The sequence below is a fragment of the Strongylocentrotus purpuratus genome, unplaced genomic scaffold (genome assembly GCF_000002235.5).
Source record: "Strongylocentrotus purpuratus isolate Spur 01 unplaced genomic scaffold, Spur_5.0 spur5_scaffold_9, whole genome shotgun sequence".
In the NCBI taxonomy this organism is placed as follows: Eukaryota; Metazoa; Echinodermata; class Echinoidea; order Camarodonta; family Strongylocentrotidae; genus Strongylocentrotus; species Strongylocentrotus purpuratus.
This window is the reverse complement of record NW_022145615.1, coordinates 20248516-20266010: the sequence shown is the minus strand read 5'-3', so window position 1 is coordinate 20266010 and position 17495 is coordinate 20248516. Positions and strand designations below refer to the sequence as shown.

At 38.4% G+C, this 17495-nt stretch overlaps 1 protein-coding gene across 1 annotated transcript in view; it reads left to right on the top strand.

Annotated features, from left to right (window-relative positions):
• The first annotated feature begins 387 nt into the window (after positions 1-387).
• Positions 388-17495, top strand: part of LOC581973 (activating signal cointegrator 1) — a 31156-nt gene continuing 14048 nt past the window's right edge. Inside the window, exons 1-8 of the mRNA XM_030976745.1 lie at positions 388-812; positions 1862-1967; positions 2147-2291; positions 3765-3929; positions 4735-4995; positions 5749-5924; positions 9200-9536; positions 11103-11287. Of these exons, the coding sequence (XP_030832605.1) occupies positions 1882-1967; positions 2147-2291; positions 3765-3929; positions 4735-4995; positions 5749-5924; positions 9200-9536; positions 11103-11287 (1355 nt within the window). The 5' untranslated portion in view covers positions 388-812; positions 1862-1881. The remainder of the gene's footprint in view (positions 813-1861; positions 1968-2146; positions 2292-3764; positions 3930-4734; positions 4996-5748; positions 5925-9199; positions 9537-11102; positions 11288-17495) is intronic.

The window sequence follows — 17495 nt, the reverse complement described above, 5'->3', positions numbered from 1 at the left end:
GATGTCGACATATGAGATCCGGGATCTTCTCATCTGATCATCTCTTCTAAAAGATGTCGACATGATGAGATCCGGGATCTTGTCATCTGATCATCTATTCTAAAAGATGTCGACATGATGAGATCCAGGATCTTGTCATCTGATCATCTCTTCTACAGGATGTCGACATGATGAGATCCGGGATCTTCTCATCTGATCATCTATTCTAAAAGATGTCGACATGATGAGATCCGGGATCTTGTCATCTGATCATCTATACTAAAAGATGTCGACATGATGAGATCCAGGATCTTGTCATCTGATCATCTCTTCTACAGGATGTCGACATGATGAGATCCAGGATCTTGTCATCTGATCATCTCTTCTAAAAGATGTCGACATGATGAGATCCGGAACTTGTCATCTGATCATCTCTTCTACAGGATGTCGACATGATGAGATCCGAGATCTCGTCATCTGATCTTTTCGCTAGCAAGATGTCGACTTCCGAAGATAATTATCTCAACATCTGATCTTTTCGCTAGCAAGATGTCGACTTCCGAAGATAATTATCTCAACATCTGGGTGGCACTTTTAAGCTTCCATAGTTTTCCCTCATAATCTTTCTTGAACACAATCGACATAATCGACACGAGAGGGCAGCAACAAATTATCATTATGGTGCAATGACTTTCGAGACGAACGAACGTGGACTTCCCCACCCCACTGTGGCCGCGCCGTTGACTACCTTGTTTATATCGTTAATGCATATGAAGTGAATTTTTGTAATTATATTCTCGAGGAGATATATACTGAGAGTATTGAAACATTTGGTGAGTTTTCGATGATTTTTTTTGCTCTATAATGTCACATTGACACGTTTCATAGCAGTCGCCTAGTTGCTTATCTGTGCGTAAGTTCACTGAATTACACCCCGACGGCTCACCGTACGATTTCACAGGTGTGCCGCTGTTTGCCGGTCGTGTGCTGCTAGCTGCTGCGAGCTCTGGCTCAAGCCTTCTTCATTGAACGTTTACTCCTCTTCTTCTTCTTCTTTCTTTTGAGTACAGACCTCTTTAGAGAGAGTATTATCATACTACACCAGGGTTTCCCCTACTCTATATGAATAGTGCAGTGGGTTCTTAACGTGCAAAGGAGGTGACTCTTCTCTACATGGGGCCTCCATTTAACGTCATATCCGATGGACAGAGTGTTTTCCACTTAACATAACCTGCGTCTATGAACAAGGGAAGGGGAACGTTAACACACAACGCAGGCTTCAGTCATCAGTCTGGGTGGGAGTCGAACCCGGACTTTACTTCTTTAGTTCGACGGACGCTTTACCGACTGAGCCCGATGGACTTGTGTATTTCCTGTAATTCCTTGACAAATTTTACAGTAGTGACTAATCCCCCTCTTTCTTTCTTCTGTTCGAGGGGTTTACTGGCTATTTCATGACATCTAATTAATACATGGGATGTCCATGAATGATTCATCAGTTCATGAACAATAAAGTTAAACTTTTGACTGTATCACTCAGTGATGGAGTTTTAAACATGCAAGAATTGCAAAAAGATTAGTAGTAATATAATAGAGAAGTGGAGGAACAAGAGATGTAGACCGAAAGCTTGAGTCCCTGATATCGATTGTGGTCAGTATTTATTAAAGAATTTCCCATATCACATTGCTGCTAGCTGCCATCATTGCATTGGAAACCAGTTGATAGTGAGATTATACGAGAAGCGTTAGCGAAGCGACCCAGCCCAACCGAGCGCAGCAAGGGAGTGGGTGAGGGTGGGGAGCTTATTATCATGTGTAGTGTATTCGTTTTCAACTATCATCTCATAAATTTCATGCCTTTTTCTTCTCCCTTTTTATCCAGGAATACTGTGCGGAAAAAAAATGTCAGTGTCGCCTTCTCTTGTAACATGGTGTTCAGAAGAACTGAGTCTTCTGCTTGCATCCGAGACGACTGATGAGTTTGTGAGGTGTGTATTGACAACAATTTTCTTTTTTCTTTCTTCACAGCATTGTTGCAAATGCTTGGACTTGAAGAGGTCTGAATAATTGAAAAGAAATGAGCAATATACAAGCATCTCTTTGTTGTCTTTTAAATCCTACTTGTGTCTGTTTATCGTTATGTCCATCTTTCTGTCTGTCTGTACAGTTATCTCCTTGCTATCAGGGATGATCAGGAGCTCAGAGAATACCTCAGTCAACTGCTGGATAGCTCCAGCAAAAAAAATGCAGAATTTGTTGAAGAATTGATGAGAAGGAGAAACAGTGGACCGGCTCTCCCACAGAACTTCACTGTAAGTGCCCAAGATTATAATAGAGCAGAAGGTGTACCGTGAATCTCTGTGTATAAGGCGCACCTGTGTATAAGGCGCACACCCATTTTGGGGAGGGGAAAAAAAAAAAAAAAAAAAATCTGTTTTGTTTTGTTGTTGTTGTTTTGTTTCCGAAAATCCATGCGGGGAAAGACCTTCATTAAAGGTAACGTTCAATGTAACGTTTTTAGAAGAATGTGTAAGATCATTAATGTAAATTAAAAACAATAGAGTACCTATGTCCTAGGATAGAACCTTGTGGTACACCATTTGTTATATTAAAAAAAATCAAGGAATTATTATTATAAACTACATATTGAGATCTATTAGAAAGATTACTTTCAAACAAAGATGACAGACAAATTTAAGTGTTTTTGTAGTTTCCGAGTGGTGAGTCAACACACTGATTACTGAGCTGGGAGACATTGCCAGGCATAGCGCCATAAATCGAAACTTTCCTGTACCTGTGTATAAGGCGCACCCCCGACTTTCAATTTTTTTCGGCGGCAAAAAAGTGCGCCTTATACACGGAGATTTACGGTAATGCAAAGTTCTCAATTATACAATGATTATTAGAAAGAGAAGAGGAAATCAATGATGTAAGTTAATGGAGTTAATTAATTTGATTGACAACGAACAAGTTCAGTCACCAACTGACTCCGGTCTAAGGTCATTGTTATGGTCTACACTTAAGATGAGAAGTTCCCTAGAATCACTCACAGGATATGTATAACTGTTGATTTCTGAAAATGACATCATGTATAATTTCTCTAGATTAACAATCAATATGCAAATAGCTCATGTTTGGGAGTCCATTTAATAGTGATCATTCGTTGCACATGGGTCAAGTCACTAATGGATAATGAACAAGACTTACTGAGTTCATTATTCATCTCAATGGTACTTCACTGAGTGCAGTGTACATCACTAATGCACAAGCTTCAAAACATGAATAATTTGTTTTATAAAACAGGTCTATAGACTACAGTATGATCTTAAAGTCAAGAAATAAGCAACAGAGTGAGAACAGACCCGATCAAAACGCCAAGAGTTACATAGTCATGGAGTTTGCTTTGTTAAATGGCATCACATAAGCGCAGCCAAACAGTAAATTGCGCATCTCTTTATGCTCATCTACGTCTTATGTGCATTCTAACTTTGTATAATGCATGCCAGAGACACACATGCACACATCTTTGTCGTGCATGATCAATTTTTGATGAACTTATTGCACGGTAGGCGTGGTATGAAAGAATAATGCACGGTCATGTGGCATCATTTGAACAATAAGATTTCCTACATACTAAATAGAACCCTTTAATTAATAAAATATGATTTTATATTTAAGATTTAAGAAATTTGAGAAATTAATTTAAAATAATTTTCCTATTATCCATTAATTCTTTTGTGCAGTCTTAAACATGGTCTCCACATTTTGTTTTCTTCTCTAATCAGGTCTACAGAAAGTCTACAACTCAAGAAGAATCTAAGAAGGATGTATCAAAACACAAGGGCAAATCAAAAAGCAAGGAGAAAAAATCTAGCCAAGAGACAATTTCACCATCAAACCAAAAATCTAATACATCACCTCAATTACAACCACAAGTGCAACCAAATCAGGTAATACATATTCCCCACTCTTCTTTAATGAGAATATGCCGCATGTTCCTGTAGATGTTCAACTATCTGTATTTCATCTTTGCAGAATTAATTAACTTGCTACTCCATAGCAAAAAGAGCAATTTCATAATGCTAACATAAACTGTTTTATATTTATTTATTTCTATAAAAAAATATGCCAATTGAAAAAATCATTTATAAAGAACAGGGAAAACCTTCATTTATAATCTCTCTGTGCTAAATGAGCAATGCTTTTCATATTTGCAATAGCATTTTTATTAACTTGTAATGTATTTGTCAGTCGACACTAATATCATCTGTGTTACTCGATAAATCTTCACTCGGTATGTTCACTAGATGTCAAAATTACAGAATTTATGAATGGATGGTGATAAAAAAAATTGGAAATATGCAGTGATTGACTCATTTAAAGGGATTGGGTATCTTTGTCTCAGATTTTGAAACAAAATCGTGGATTTAGCTCATGCTGCAATGATAATTATAAACGTTTAGGTCAGTCAGGAATCCCATGACTTTTACCAGCCGATCGCCTATCTGATTAACAAGATATTTATGATTGGAAATTGAAATTTCGAAAACCGTTTTCCTAACAGTTTTTATAACACTACAGTGTAATGGGGAAAATGAGAAAAACCAGTCACTCCGAGATTATTACTTTTTTGAGGCACTCCATGATCATTTTGAAGCCCAATTTTTTAGGGCTTCAATATTACACCATATCACAGACACTAATAACAGGTAGGGTCAGATTTAACATTGTTAAACAATGCCTTTAATGTTACAGCTCCAGCAGCAGCCAACTCGCAATGGTCTCTCACCGGAGGACGAGCAGAGCCTAGCCCTTCAGCAAGGAGCACGTCGCAAGACCAAGTTTGTTCCGCTCTACAGTCAAGAGGGACAGGTCCGTAGCACCATCCACCTTCCAGGACGCCATCCTTGCGAGTGCCAGGCCCACAAGCATGCCTTGGTCTCCAACTGTCTGGAGTGTGGGAGAGTGGTCTGCAGCCAGGAAGGTTCCGGTCCGTGTATATTCTGCGGTGCTTTGGTAAGTAAGCAGGGTTGATGTTTTAGAGGGGTGCTTGTAGTTGGTACTCGGTTTAAAAGTGTTGTAGGGGTTTCAATAGCATATGAGTAGATATTGAAAAGAGTTGAAGTGATGCTTCACTATGAATATATAATATTTGTCTTCCTCTGTCTTTCTCCCATTCTCTTGCTCTATCTTTTCTTTTCACACTCATTATTTTTCTCTCTTATTCTTTCCATCTTGTTATATTTATGTCCTCTGAAGCTGTCTATTTCTTTTCTCATGTTCTCTTCTATTTCTTATTCTCTATCTCTCTCTCTCTCTCACTCACCATCATTCTTGTATTTCTATTTGTCTTGTATATGGTGGCTCAGTCGTTTGAGCGCCCGCCTCATGAACGGGAGGTCGTGGGTTCGAACCCCGGCCGAGTCATACCAAAGACTTATAACAATGGGAGCTTCTGCCTTCTAGCTAGGCGCTCAGCATATTAGATTGGAGAAGGGTAGTAATAACATATTATGTTATGCAGGGCCCGCTGGAAGAACAGTTTCATAACTGAAGTGGCTACCCTGGGTAAATAAAAGTTATTATTTGCTCCCTCTATCTCTTTTTTACCTTAAATACTGTAATCTATCTGTCCTTTCCTGCTCCCACTTTTTCTTGTTCTTCACCTTTTGTTATGTCTGCCTATCTATCTCTCTACATCTGTGTTACTTCCATTTTTTTCTTTTTACAATCATACCATCTATTTTTTGTCTTCTCTACCTGTTTCAGGTGTGCAATAAAGAGGAGCAGGAGATCCTCGCCAGAAATTCCAAGAAGAGTGAAAAGTTACGGAAGAAACTGATGGGAGAGGGCCATGCCAACAGTGATGCATCAGGCAACAAGCCAAACAGTATAGACCGAGCCATAGCACACAAAGACAAGCTCATTGAGTATGATAAAACAAGGTTAGTGCCATTGAGAAAACAGGGGAGTGTTTCACAAAGACTAAGATCGACTTTAAGTTGGACTTAACTGTGGCTGGCCGTTTAATGCCACTGTTTGCTTTCACCATTTACTGGCATTGGTCTCTCGAGGGACGTACAAATCGTGGTCACAATTCTACAGAATTTACCTTTTTTGATGTTTCATTATTGAAGGAATTAAAAAAAAATATAGATCATAATTAAGAGACCAATGGTGAGAGCAACCAGTGCCATGAATAGTCTGCCATAGTTAAGTCCAACTTAAATTCGATCTTATTCTTTGTGAAACACCCCCCAGGATTACTATATGGTTTCACTCAGAGTTAAACTATCTGACCATCCAGACTGCATGTCACGAAACCTGTCATTGGTCTAAAGTTCACCAATATCCCATTGAAAGTTGTGATGTAAAATTATAGGGAAATCTTAACTTAATTTGCACAAAAATCAGAGAAACACACTAGTGAAAGTTTGAAGGAAGTCAGACATAAGAAAGAAATGGGGATTTCATTGGCTGAATCAGTATTGTCACTATAAGTGTTACCTAGTGGCAGACAACTTTCCCATTTGTTCCAACACACAAAATGACTAAAATGTCTTTTTTTTTCTTCAAAACGTATAACTCTGGAAGGCCTTTTCCTTTTAGAGGACCAGGGGGGGTGTTTCACAAAGATTAAGATTGAACTATGGCAGGCCATTCATACCAATGGTTGCTCTCACCATTCCTGGCATTGGTCTCTCAAGGGACGTACAAATCGTGGTCACAAATCTACAGAATTTACATTTTTTTATAGTTCATTATTGAAGGAAAAAATAGTTGTCTAAAGATCATAATTTCTAAGGTTTTTCCCTCTAATTTTACATCTGGTTCAAGAATTTTTAAGGGTAAAAATTGCATACCATAATATAACTCCAAGTCTTAAATAAAACTTAAGTTTACAACGTAAGTAGCCTTTCTGCTTCAACAATGAACTACCAAAAATGTAAATTCTGTAGAATTGTGAAGTCCCTTTTGAGACCTGTGGTGAGAGCAACCAGTGGCATGAATGGCCTGCCATAGTTCAAGTCAAACTTAAGTCGATCTTTATATAGTCTTTTTGAAACACTCCCCTGTAATGATATGCTATTCAATTTATTTATGTTGAGTAGTGCCCAAACGGAGAAAGTGCTTCAGAGAAAAACAGAAATTAATTATATTTTTGTACACAATAAACAGGAGAGGATTCTGTGCATACATCACAGTCCACTGACCAATTAGCCAATTTGAGATTCGCGTAGATGATCTATAATGATCTCCTATTTCAAACACTTATAACATTCTAATTATTGGCCAGATTTATATCAAACTTTCACCATTCTGGTTCTCCTATTTTTTCACTTTCATACAAATTAACAGGAGAGGCTTCTGTGCCTACGTCACAATCCACTGACCAAATTGCCAATTTGAGATTCGCATAGATGATCTATAGTGATCTCATATTTCAAACACATAAAACTTTTTATTATTGGTCGTATTTATATCAAAAAATCGCCATTCTGGTTCTCCTATTTTTGGTTGGATTGCCTTTAACATATGTTTCCATGGGATTACTTGACTTTAGACACATGACAGGCTTCATGCTCTGCCGCCCCAACTTCCAGCAGCACAGTCAATGTGGGAAGATTAGAACTTCTCATCTTAGTCAAGACATAAAATCGCCTTGTGCCTCAAGTAAACTTCAACTGTTAAAAAATGGCCTGGGCCCTAATTGTTACTAATTGTGTGCAGTCTCCTTGTATAGGCTTAAGGGGAGATTTCTGAAACACTGTGTGGTGTGTCTGGTACACCATGTGATAGACATGGGAGGACCTTTTGTTCTCTTTTCTTGAATCTTTGAATCTACAAAGAGGAATAGGTGAGAGTCTAGAGAAATTTGTATGCCTCCGTAACAAAGTAGCCAAAGACATTGGCCCGAATTCACAGAGGAGGTTTGTCGACAAACCTTGGTTTTCGTACGTCATATGACACGTTTTACACATTTTTTACAAACCTGGTTTGTAAAGAACAAAAGGAGGTTTGAGCTCAAACCTTGGTCTGAGCTCAAACCTTGCTTTGTGAATTCGGGCCATTATGTTTTCGGGTTGTCCGTCCTTCCGTCTGTACGCCCCGTTCTCGTGATCCCGTTATCTCAAGAACCAACTGATGGATTACAGCCAAACTTGGGTCATGTATGTATCTTGCAGAGCCAATGAACTGACAAGATTTTGGGGTCATGAGATTCAAGGTCAAAGGTCACAGGGCTTATTATGTATGCAAAAATAGCTCGTGATCATGTTATCTCAAGAACCCATCAATGGTTTCCCGCCAAACTTGGGTCATGTATGTATCTTGCAGAGCCAATGAACTGATTAGATTTTGGGGTCACAAGGTCAAATGTCAAAGGATATGGGGCTCATTTTGTATGAAAAATAGCTTGTGAACGTATTATCATTAGAACCAATGGATGGATTACTATCAAACACACAACATGTATCTTGCAGAGCCAATGAAGTGATTAGATTTTAGGCTCATGATGTCAAAGATCGAAGGGTCAAACATGTATATAAAAAATAGCTTGTAATCACATTATCCTGAGAATCTTTTAGTGGATTACAATCAAACTTGAATTTTAAAAATTGCTTCTGTTTTGGTTTGTAAAATTGCTCCATGGCGGAGGCATCAATGACAAAATATTATCCAGTCCTTGTCTGGATTCCAAGGATGGAAGAAAGAATATCCAACAGGCCTTCATATTTACCACACAGTTTTACCATAAACTCAACTTATGTATCTTTATCTTTAATAATGAAGAAATGCATTTTCATAGAACAGCCCCCAAAAATCCCCAGTTCAAGTAAAACTCATGCACTCATTGACACAGTATGGTACTTGTGCATATTAGTGCTACATTCAATTCAATTCAATTTATTTTAAATCTCTTTTAAAACACATTAGAAGATTTGCAAACAAATCAGTATAAATTAATCAATATAAATATAAAAAACAATCAAACAAGCCGATAATATAACATAGCATAATCACATAAAACACAACATAAATATTTACATAAATCTCATAAAAGGCAATTAGATCAAATAAACTACTCACTATTAAGAAGACACTATTTATATTTTTTCCTGAATGCGAGAACAGTTGATATTTCTTTTAGTACATCTGGCAACTCATTCCAAAGCTGTGGGTGTACATCATACCGGGGTATTCCTTTTGTTTTTTACAGTGTAAGGAGAACCAAAGTCCATGACGACCAGTCTGACTACTTCTCCAGCGACACCAACCAATGGCTGAACACCACGGAGCGGGGCGAGCTGAAGAAGAGGGAGGGGGAGCTGAGGGAGCAGAGGCACGGGTCCAGACTCAACAAGAAGTTCAACCTGGACTTTGCGGGCAGGAAGGTCGTTGAGCAGGAGGCGGAAGAGATGTACAACAGCAACGATGAGGTGGTGCAGAGGGTTGTCTTTGGGAATAAAGCGAGAGGCGAGCAGGAGGCGTCGTCGAAGGGAGGCCTCCATGATGCAACGATATTGAACCCCGGCATTACAAGAGAGGCCCCTAAGGTAGGGGTGCTAGATACTCTGCTCAAAGAAACTTGGGGGTGTTTTTGTTGTGAAAATCACTTTATTATTATTATTTTGTATTTTGTTATTTTTCTTACAAAAGAATGCTTGTCTTTAATTCTGGAATTGAAAAAATGGGGTTATGTAAAGTGAAATTAGATATCAAGGACTAAAGTGTGTTTGTATCAACTTAAACTTTTAGATTATCATTAAAGGTAAAGACCAGTATTGGAAACGCCCCAATTTCAAAAAATGAAATGGAAGCTCTCATTACCAATCATGTGAAAGAATATGTTTTGACTAATACATGATGATAACAAATTTGCAGGGAAACCGCGCCTACTAATTCATATATTTGGTAAATTTGTTTCTCTCATGGTCTGTGAGAGATATAGGGTAGTCCCATATACATCTTTCTGTGTATAGTGCTTGTAACTTTACAAAGAAAGGGCCAAATTTCTTATCATTTTGATGATTCCAGAACCTTGCAGATGCTAGATGCTAGATGATCAATCTTTTCTGATCGATTCCACAACGTTTCTTTCACAATGCAATCGCATGACCATAACTGGTCTTTACCTTTAATTGTACATCTATCATTGACCTCACTACCTTAGCAGCATTTTTCTCTCATCTGAACAATGTTATGGGTAGTCCCTTTAAGCAAGATGGGGTAAGAAATATGTCTCAAATTTAGTATTTAAATGCAAGGAAAACATTTCTTCGGAAAGTATTACCCGTGGACCCCCAATTAATCTTCCTCCTTTTGGGGAATCCCTCTGTCTCTTCCTTGCTCTCTGATTTGTCTGCTTTCTTTGAGAGTAGTTTACTATTCAATTCAATTACAATTCAATTCATTTATTTTTCCTCTATCAATCGTTTATATTTACAATGATGGTACATTTTAACATATTCACATATTTATATACATATAGATCAATTTGCAGAATACAATACATTAAAAAAATAAACATGAAATTGAAAGGGAAGGAGGGCCGACTAAAAAGCAGAGCTTGTAGGGTGTAAGCCCCTGTAAAAGTAATTATCATGAATTATTATTTTATGAGGAAAAAAAACACAACAAAAACAACTGATTCAGTAATACAAAAAATCACTTTTAAACGCAAAACATTGATAAATACATACATGTTTATAAAAAGAAACAATCAAAGTTGCGTAAAGTCACACTACAAATTATATTTGATTGGGGAGTGCAATAGCCTAGTAACTATTCAGAAGAAAGCTTTTAAGTCTCCTTTTGAAAATTTGTATCAAATTACACTGTATAATATCATTTGAAAGAGAATTCCACAGTTTTGGACCTGTAAAAACAAATGTCTTTTGTGCAAAAGATGTTCTATTTAATGGTAGATGAAAAGAGCTCGCCTGGCGAGTGAGGTAACTATGAATCAAATCATTTCTTACGAACATATCATTAAAAGGCAAAGGTAATTGTTTAGTGTTGAGCTTGTACATTAACTGTCCAAGCTGAAAAATATACAAGTTAAGGATAGATTTAAGCAATAACTATCAAAAAACAACTTATTTACTTGTTTCTCATTGCAGTTTGTTTCCAATACACCCACCAACACGAAGCCAGGATCCAGCAATCTGACATCATCAAGAAGAGACGGTTCCTCCAAGACCAACCCTCGCGTGCAAGACAGAGAGCTGATGGAGATGTCAGACCAAGGACAGTGTCTCAGCATGCATCAACCGTGGGCGTCGTTACTTGTGGCTGGTATCAAGAAGTGAGTCTGATCTTCTATTCAATTTTGCTATGCCTTTGCTGTTAAATGTGTTCCCATCGAAAGTTATGCTGTTTAATACACTGTAACTGTCCTTGCCAACTATATTTCAGGTTGCCTTTGAATAGACATTGCATGTTCTAGGCCTGTTGCATAACACTTGCCATTGATGGTAACTTTGCCATCGATGGCAACTAGCATGGTAACAGGGCTCAACAGCCAATCAAAATCAAGGTTTCCATGGTAGTTACCATTGATGGCAAAGTTACCATCAATGGAAAGTTTTGTGCAACAGGGTCCTGGTCTGTCTTGCTGTGTCCACATACGTAGCGAATACTTATATTTGCTGTTGTGCATCGGTAAGCAATTTTTCTAGGTAACCCTCGATATGAGCATATCCATGAAGTGTTCTGCTATTTTAGATGGCTAGGTTGATAGTGGCAGATATGCACTGAGTGTCTGCCTGTCTTTGAAACATGTTTTCACATTTTAGGTATGGACAAATCATGAGTGTACGTGTAAGAGTGGCTGTAATAAATATGTTGCAAAATAATTCCATCAAAAAAAAAATCTTTCTAAATCATCAATTTTTCCAAATCTTGTGCTCATTGTATTCTATGAATATGTAGGTCTTTTATTGTCATTTAAGTGTTGCACTTTCCTTCCATATTAGTTTTTCTGAGTCTTATTCTACCTTAATTTGAATGTATGTTCATGTGTTGTTCATCATTTTATTGATAATTAAACAATATGGGAACAGAAAATTCCATCTTGAGAGCAGAAATGTAAGAAGAACAAAACAGATTTTGCAAATCCCAGGGCAATAATGAAGTAATAATAATAATAATATTCAGCTTTTATATAGCACTTAATACATCTCAGACATCTCTAAGCGCTTTACAGATATACTATTACCCTGGTCATTGGATTCAGTGCTTGCCCGCACACACTGTGTGCACAATCTCCACTCCCTGGGGAGCATTCCAGCCAGGTGTGACATGACGCTCAAAAACTGGGTGGAGAGTAGCAAGTGTTGGTTAATATCTTGCCCAAGGATATTAGTGCCGTGTCGGGATTTGAACCCTCGACCTTCGCATCTCCAGTCAAGCACCTTAAAGGGATCCGGTAACTTTGTCTCAGATTTTGGATTTGGCTCATGATGCAATGATAATTTTAATCCTTTAGGTCGGTCAGGAACCCCATGACTTTTACAAGCCGATCGTCTGTCTGATTATCAAGATATTTATGATTGGAATTACAAATTTTGAAAACCGTTCGCCTGACGGTTTTCATAACACTACAGTCTATTGGGGAAAACGAGTATGGTAAAACCGGTCACTCAAAGATTTTTTACTTTTTTGAGGCACTTCTTGATCATTTTGAAGCGCAATTTTTTTAGGGCTTCAATATTACACCATATCACAGACACTGATAACATGTAGGGCCGTGTATCTCAGATTTAACATTGTTAAACGATCCCTTTAAACCAATCGACCACGACCAGAGCAAATGGAATAAAGATTACCTACATGTATCACTGAAAAAAAAACTCTTAGTGAATTATTTACCTAGACATATCAACTTATCTGGTCATCACATGCGTTTCTTTACACGTTTCTCTTGTGTGAATGAACCCTACCATGGTATTGTGTGAGTGTGAACATGCCGTGGGGTCAAATAATACTCACAAATGAATTTCTGCTCATGCTTGATGCTACCACTACCTTGAAAATGTACATATACTGAAAGGTGCAGTTTACACGATGAATTATTCATAGAACTTTATAAAGCCTCCTAATGGGACGGGATGAAATAGTGTCCTACCTGTTGGTAGTAGCTAGGTTTATACAACAGACCATATCCTTTTAGTTTAGCTTGTGGTTTTGAACTTCATGGTTATCTTATCCTTAAGGACCTTGCAGATGCCCACTTGGTTTCAGAAACTTACAATTTAATTTAAATTTGAAACCATCAGCCTGTTTCTGGTTAACGCAAAAACAACAAGCTTTGGATGTTTTTCACTCAAAGGCTTTATGAGCCATGCAGACACATTTAATTTACAGGCCTCAACAGCTACCTAAGTAGTTACATTGACTGCTTGCCCATCTTGCAGCTTGAACCTTAAACAATCATTGTTTGCTAATCCGTTTGATTAGTTACTCCTTGTTTAAAACGTTGGGTTCCGCTTGTGAGTTTAGACTACAATGGTGCTGTGTGAACATATCTAATGCCCCTGTCTGAGTCAGGCGCCGATCCAGGATTTCTTAGGGGAGGGGGCCCAACTTTTTTTTTTTTTTGCTCCCAAAAATTTGAAAATCGCGCCGGCCGAAAAGTCGCTCAGTGGAGGGGGGGTGGTACAGAGCACAATTTTTTTTTTTTTTTTTTTTTTTTTTTTTGCTCCCGAAAATTTGAAAAACGCGCCGGCCAAAAATTCGCTCAGTGGGGGGGGGGGGGGGGGGGGGGGGGGGGATAGTGAGCACATTTTTTTTTTTTTTTGATCCTCAAAAAAATTTCAATTTGCACCCCCCCCCCCCCCCTTGAGCGCCAGGGGGGGGGGGCCCAACCCCCCCCAAAAAAGGTAAAAATCACGTGATTTTACATGATTTTTTTCTCAAGGGGGGGGGGGGCCCGGGCCCCCGGGCCCCCCCCCCCTGGATCCGCCACTAGTCTGAGTGCTACTGGGTGTTCAGTATTCTCAAAATGGAAGAAATATCATATATGGATTAAATTTGCTCTTAATAATAATAATAATAATATTTAATTTTTATATAGCGCTTAATACAAATGTCTCTAAGCACTTTACAAATATACTATTACCCCGGTTATTGGATTCAATGCTCGCCCGCACAGACTGTGTGCACGATCTACACTCCCTGGGGAGCATTCCAGCCAGGTGTTACATGACGCTCAAAAACTGTTTGACCAACAATGACGGTCGCATCCTACCGGGTACCCATTTAACACCTGGGTGGAGAGCAGCAAGTGCAGGTTAATATCTTGCCAAAGGATATTAGTGCCGGTGTCGGGATTCGAACCCTCGACCTTCGCATCTCCAAGTCAAGCGCCTTAAACCACTCGACCACGATACTCCCGCTTGTGTAAAATGAGTTGTTTACAATGTGAGAAGGAAGTCGGCCCTCATAGTGACATAACCGGACATGGAATAGGAAACTTTAAACATTAAAACTTTCAAATGTGAAAGTCAAGAGCATGTGTGGCATAAGGAATGAACCCTTCATAAAAAGAAACAACTGGAGAAGAAGAAAAAAAACCCAGATTGGCAAAGGTTTGACAATAACCAGCTTTAATGAGAGTCGAGAGCATACATGTATGTATATGTATGTGCCCAGTGTGTACTGTGTTTACACACGTGCAGCTTTGGCCTATATCATTGATCAGCAGCATGCCTATTATTAACTGCCAGTGTAACTTTTCTGGAGATATTGTAGTTGAGTGGTTTAATCCCTTAACTAGGCATGCAAAGGTCATGGGTTTGAGCCCCAGTTAATAATAATAATAATAATAATAATAACCTAGACTTATATAGCGCATTTCATCTTCGAAGAAAATAGCAATGCGCTTTACAATATTAATACAACAAAATTACACATAACAACTAATTCATGAACTAAAGATATATATCAAAATAAGGAAAAGATTAATAATCAAACATTATATACATCCATAACACAGAAATGAAGGCAAATTATATAAGAGTACAGTAATGTAATTAAATTTTGATGAATACAATAATACAGTTTAAATGACATTAGAAAGCGTTTTTAAACAGGTAGGTTTTTAGTTGAGATTGAAAGAAAGCTAAGTCTGTGATGGTTCGGAAAGTAGTGGGGAGAGAGTTCCAGAGATGCGAAGCTGCAGATGAGAATCTTCTGGATCCGTATGACTTGGTCCTGTCTTTCGTGGGTTCAATTAGGTGTTGAGATGCAGAGCGGAGGGATCGAGTGGGTATGTAAGGTGTAACAAGTTCAGATATGTAGCTGGGAGTGAGTTGATGAAGTGCTTTGAAAGTTAGAGTGATACTGGATTCTCTGGGATCCGGGCAGCCAATGGAGTTCCTGAAGAGTGGGAGTGATGTGCTCTTGCCTTGGTAATTTGGAAACTAGTCTGGCAGCTGAATTTTGAATTCGCTGAAGCTTGGCGATGTCTTTATTGGGGAGATTTATGAGGAGACAATTACAAGAATCGAGAAGAGAGGTGACGAAGGAGTGGACAAGGATCTCAGTTGTGTGATTGTCGAGGAGATTTCTTATCTTTCCGATTTTGTAGAAAGATAGTGATGCATTCCGACAGATGGAGTTCACATTTTGACGTAGAGTTAAGTGATTATCTAGCACAACTCCAAGGTCTCGAACAGTTGTGCTGCTAGAAATGCTGGTGTCACCAACCGTGAGTGGAGACAGTTCCTGATTTGAGCCACGCTTCCTGGATGATGTTAGATGAAGCATTTCAGTTTTGCCATCATTGATAACAAGCATGTTATCCTTCATCCAATTGCGAATCTCCGTGGTACATAACTCTAGTCTTTCTTTTGACTCGTGTCTCGTAGCAGGATTCATAGCTGTGTACAACTGCAAGTCGTCAGCATACATCATGCACTCAACGTTGTGCTGCTCTGCAATACTCTGAAGAAGAGTTGTATAACAGATGAATAACAGTGGGCCTATCACTGACCCCTGTGGTACTCCCCATCTAATCACTTCAGAGCTGGACGTCTTACCGTCAATGAGTACTCGTTGTTCCCTTCCCTCCAGGTAAGAGGCAAGCCATGTTTTTACAGCACCGGTGATGCCAAAGGAGGCTGAGAGCCTCTTCAGCAAGATGCTGTGATCAACAGTTTCAAAAGCTGAGCTAAGATCAAGGAGAACCAGAACCAGCATTGCTTCATTGCCGTCATCATTGATTTTCAATAGGTCATCTTGCACTCTTGTCAGAGCTGTTTCAACACTAAATGATGGTCTGTAAGCTGACTGTCTTGAAGCAAGCAGAGCGTTGTCCCTCAGATAGGTCATAAGTTGCTGACATACAACTCGTTCGATGATCTTGCTGAGGTAGGGAAGATTTGAGATAGGCCGATAGTTTCGAAGACAATCAGGATCAAGGCTAGGTTTCTTAAGAGTTGGTATAATCAAAGAAGACTTGAGAGCTTCAGGAAAGACTCCTGACTGCAGAGACTGATTTGTAATGTCTGTAATGGCTGGTAGAAGTTCCTCCATGCATTGCCTAAAGACTTGTGCTGGTATCGGATCAGACATACATGATTTTACTTTAGAAGATAGCACTTGAATCAATATGTGTGCACCCCGTAAAAACGCTGACTAGCTGGAATGTTCCCCAGGAAGTAGAGAATGTGCACTGCAAAGTGTGGAATAATTGAATCTAGTGACCAGGGTAATGATAACACTGTCAGTGCAGTGGTTGGATGTAACTGGTAAACGGACACTTATGTATCCCAAGCTTGCAGAATAGATAAGTAGGGCAGCTTTGTAAACTTTGTAAACTGTGAGAATGTCAAGTTGGTTTGTTTTTCCTTCATGTAACATTTGAAATTTTCTTTAAAACTTCTTTGAAATTCAGTCGGATCAGCTTTTTATAGCCTTAGAATATACATGTGTAATTCGACAAGGGAACAATTTCTACCTGCTGCGTTGTTACAAAATAAAATTGAAGGAGGTTTTTGTTTCAGAGAGGGAAGTTCCCTAATTCAAAACGGATTTTCAAGAAGAAAAAAAGAAATCGCCAGGGTAGAGAGTACAAGTAGAACAAACCCTCTGGGAATACAAAATGTGAAATGAAAATATCATGGAAATCCAGTGGGAAATACTTACTCAGTACACATAAGCGTAATTAATTCTTTGCCGGAACTTGTATAACTCGGCTTGTTCTTTAATTGTTTTGGGGCAGCCTGAAAATTAATACTGTAAATTGTTGAAAAATTATGTCTCATTCTCCTAAATTCACTTTGTAATGAACAATTCTTAGTAGCTTTAGTAAAGAAAATGTTATACAATAATTACATCTTGTTCTTATATAACATTTTAATTAATAAATTTATTAGTAAATTACATTAGTATAATTTTGTCAGCTGTAATTTGTTGAAAAACTATGTCTTGTTCTCCAAAACTCACTTTGTAATGAACAATTCTTAGTAGCTTTAGTTAAAAAATGTTATACAATCATTACATCTTGTTCT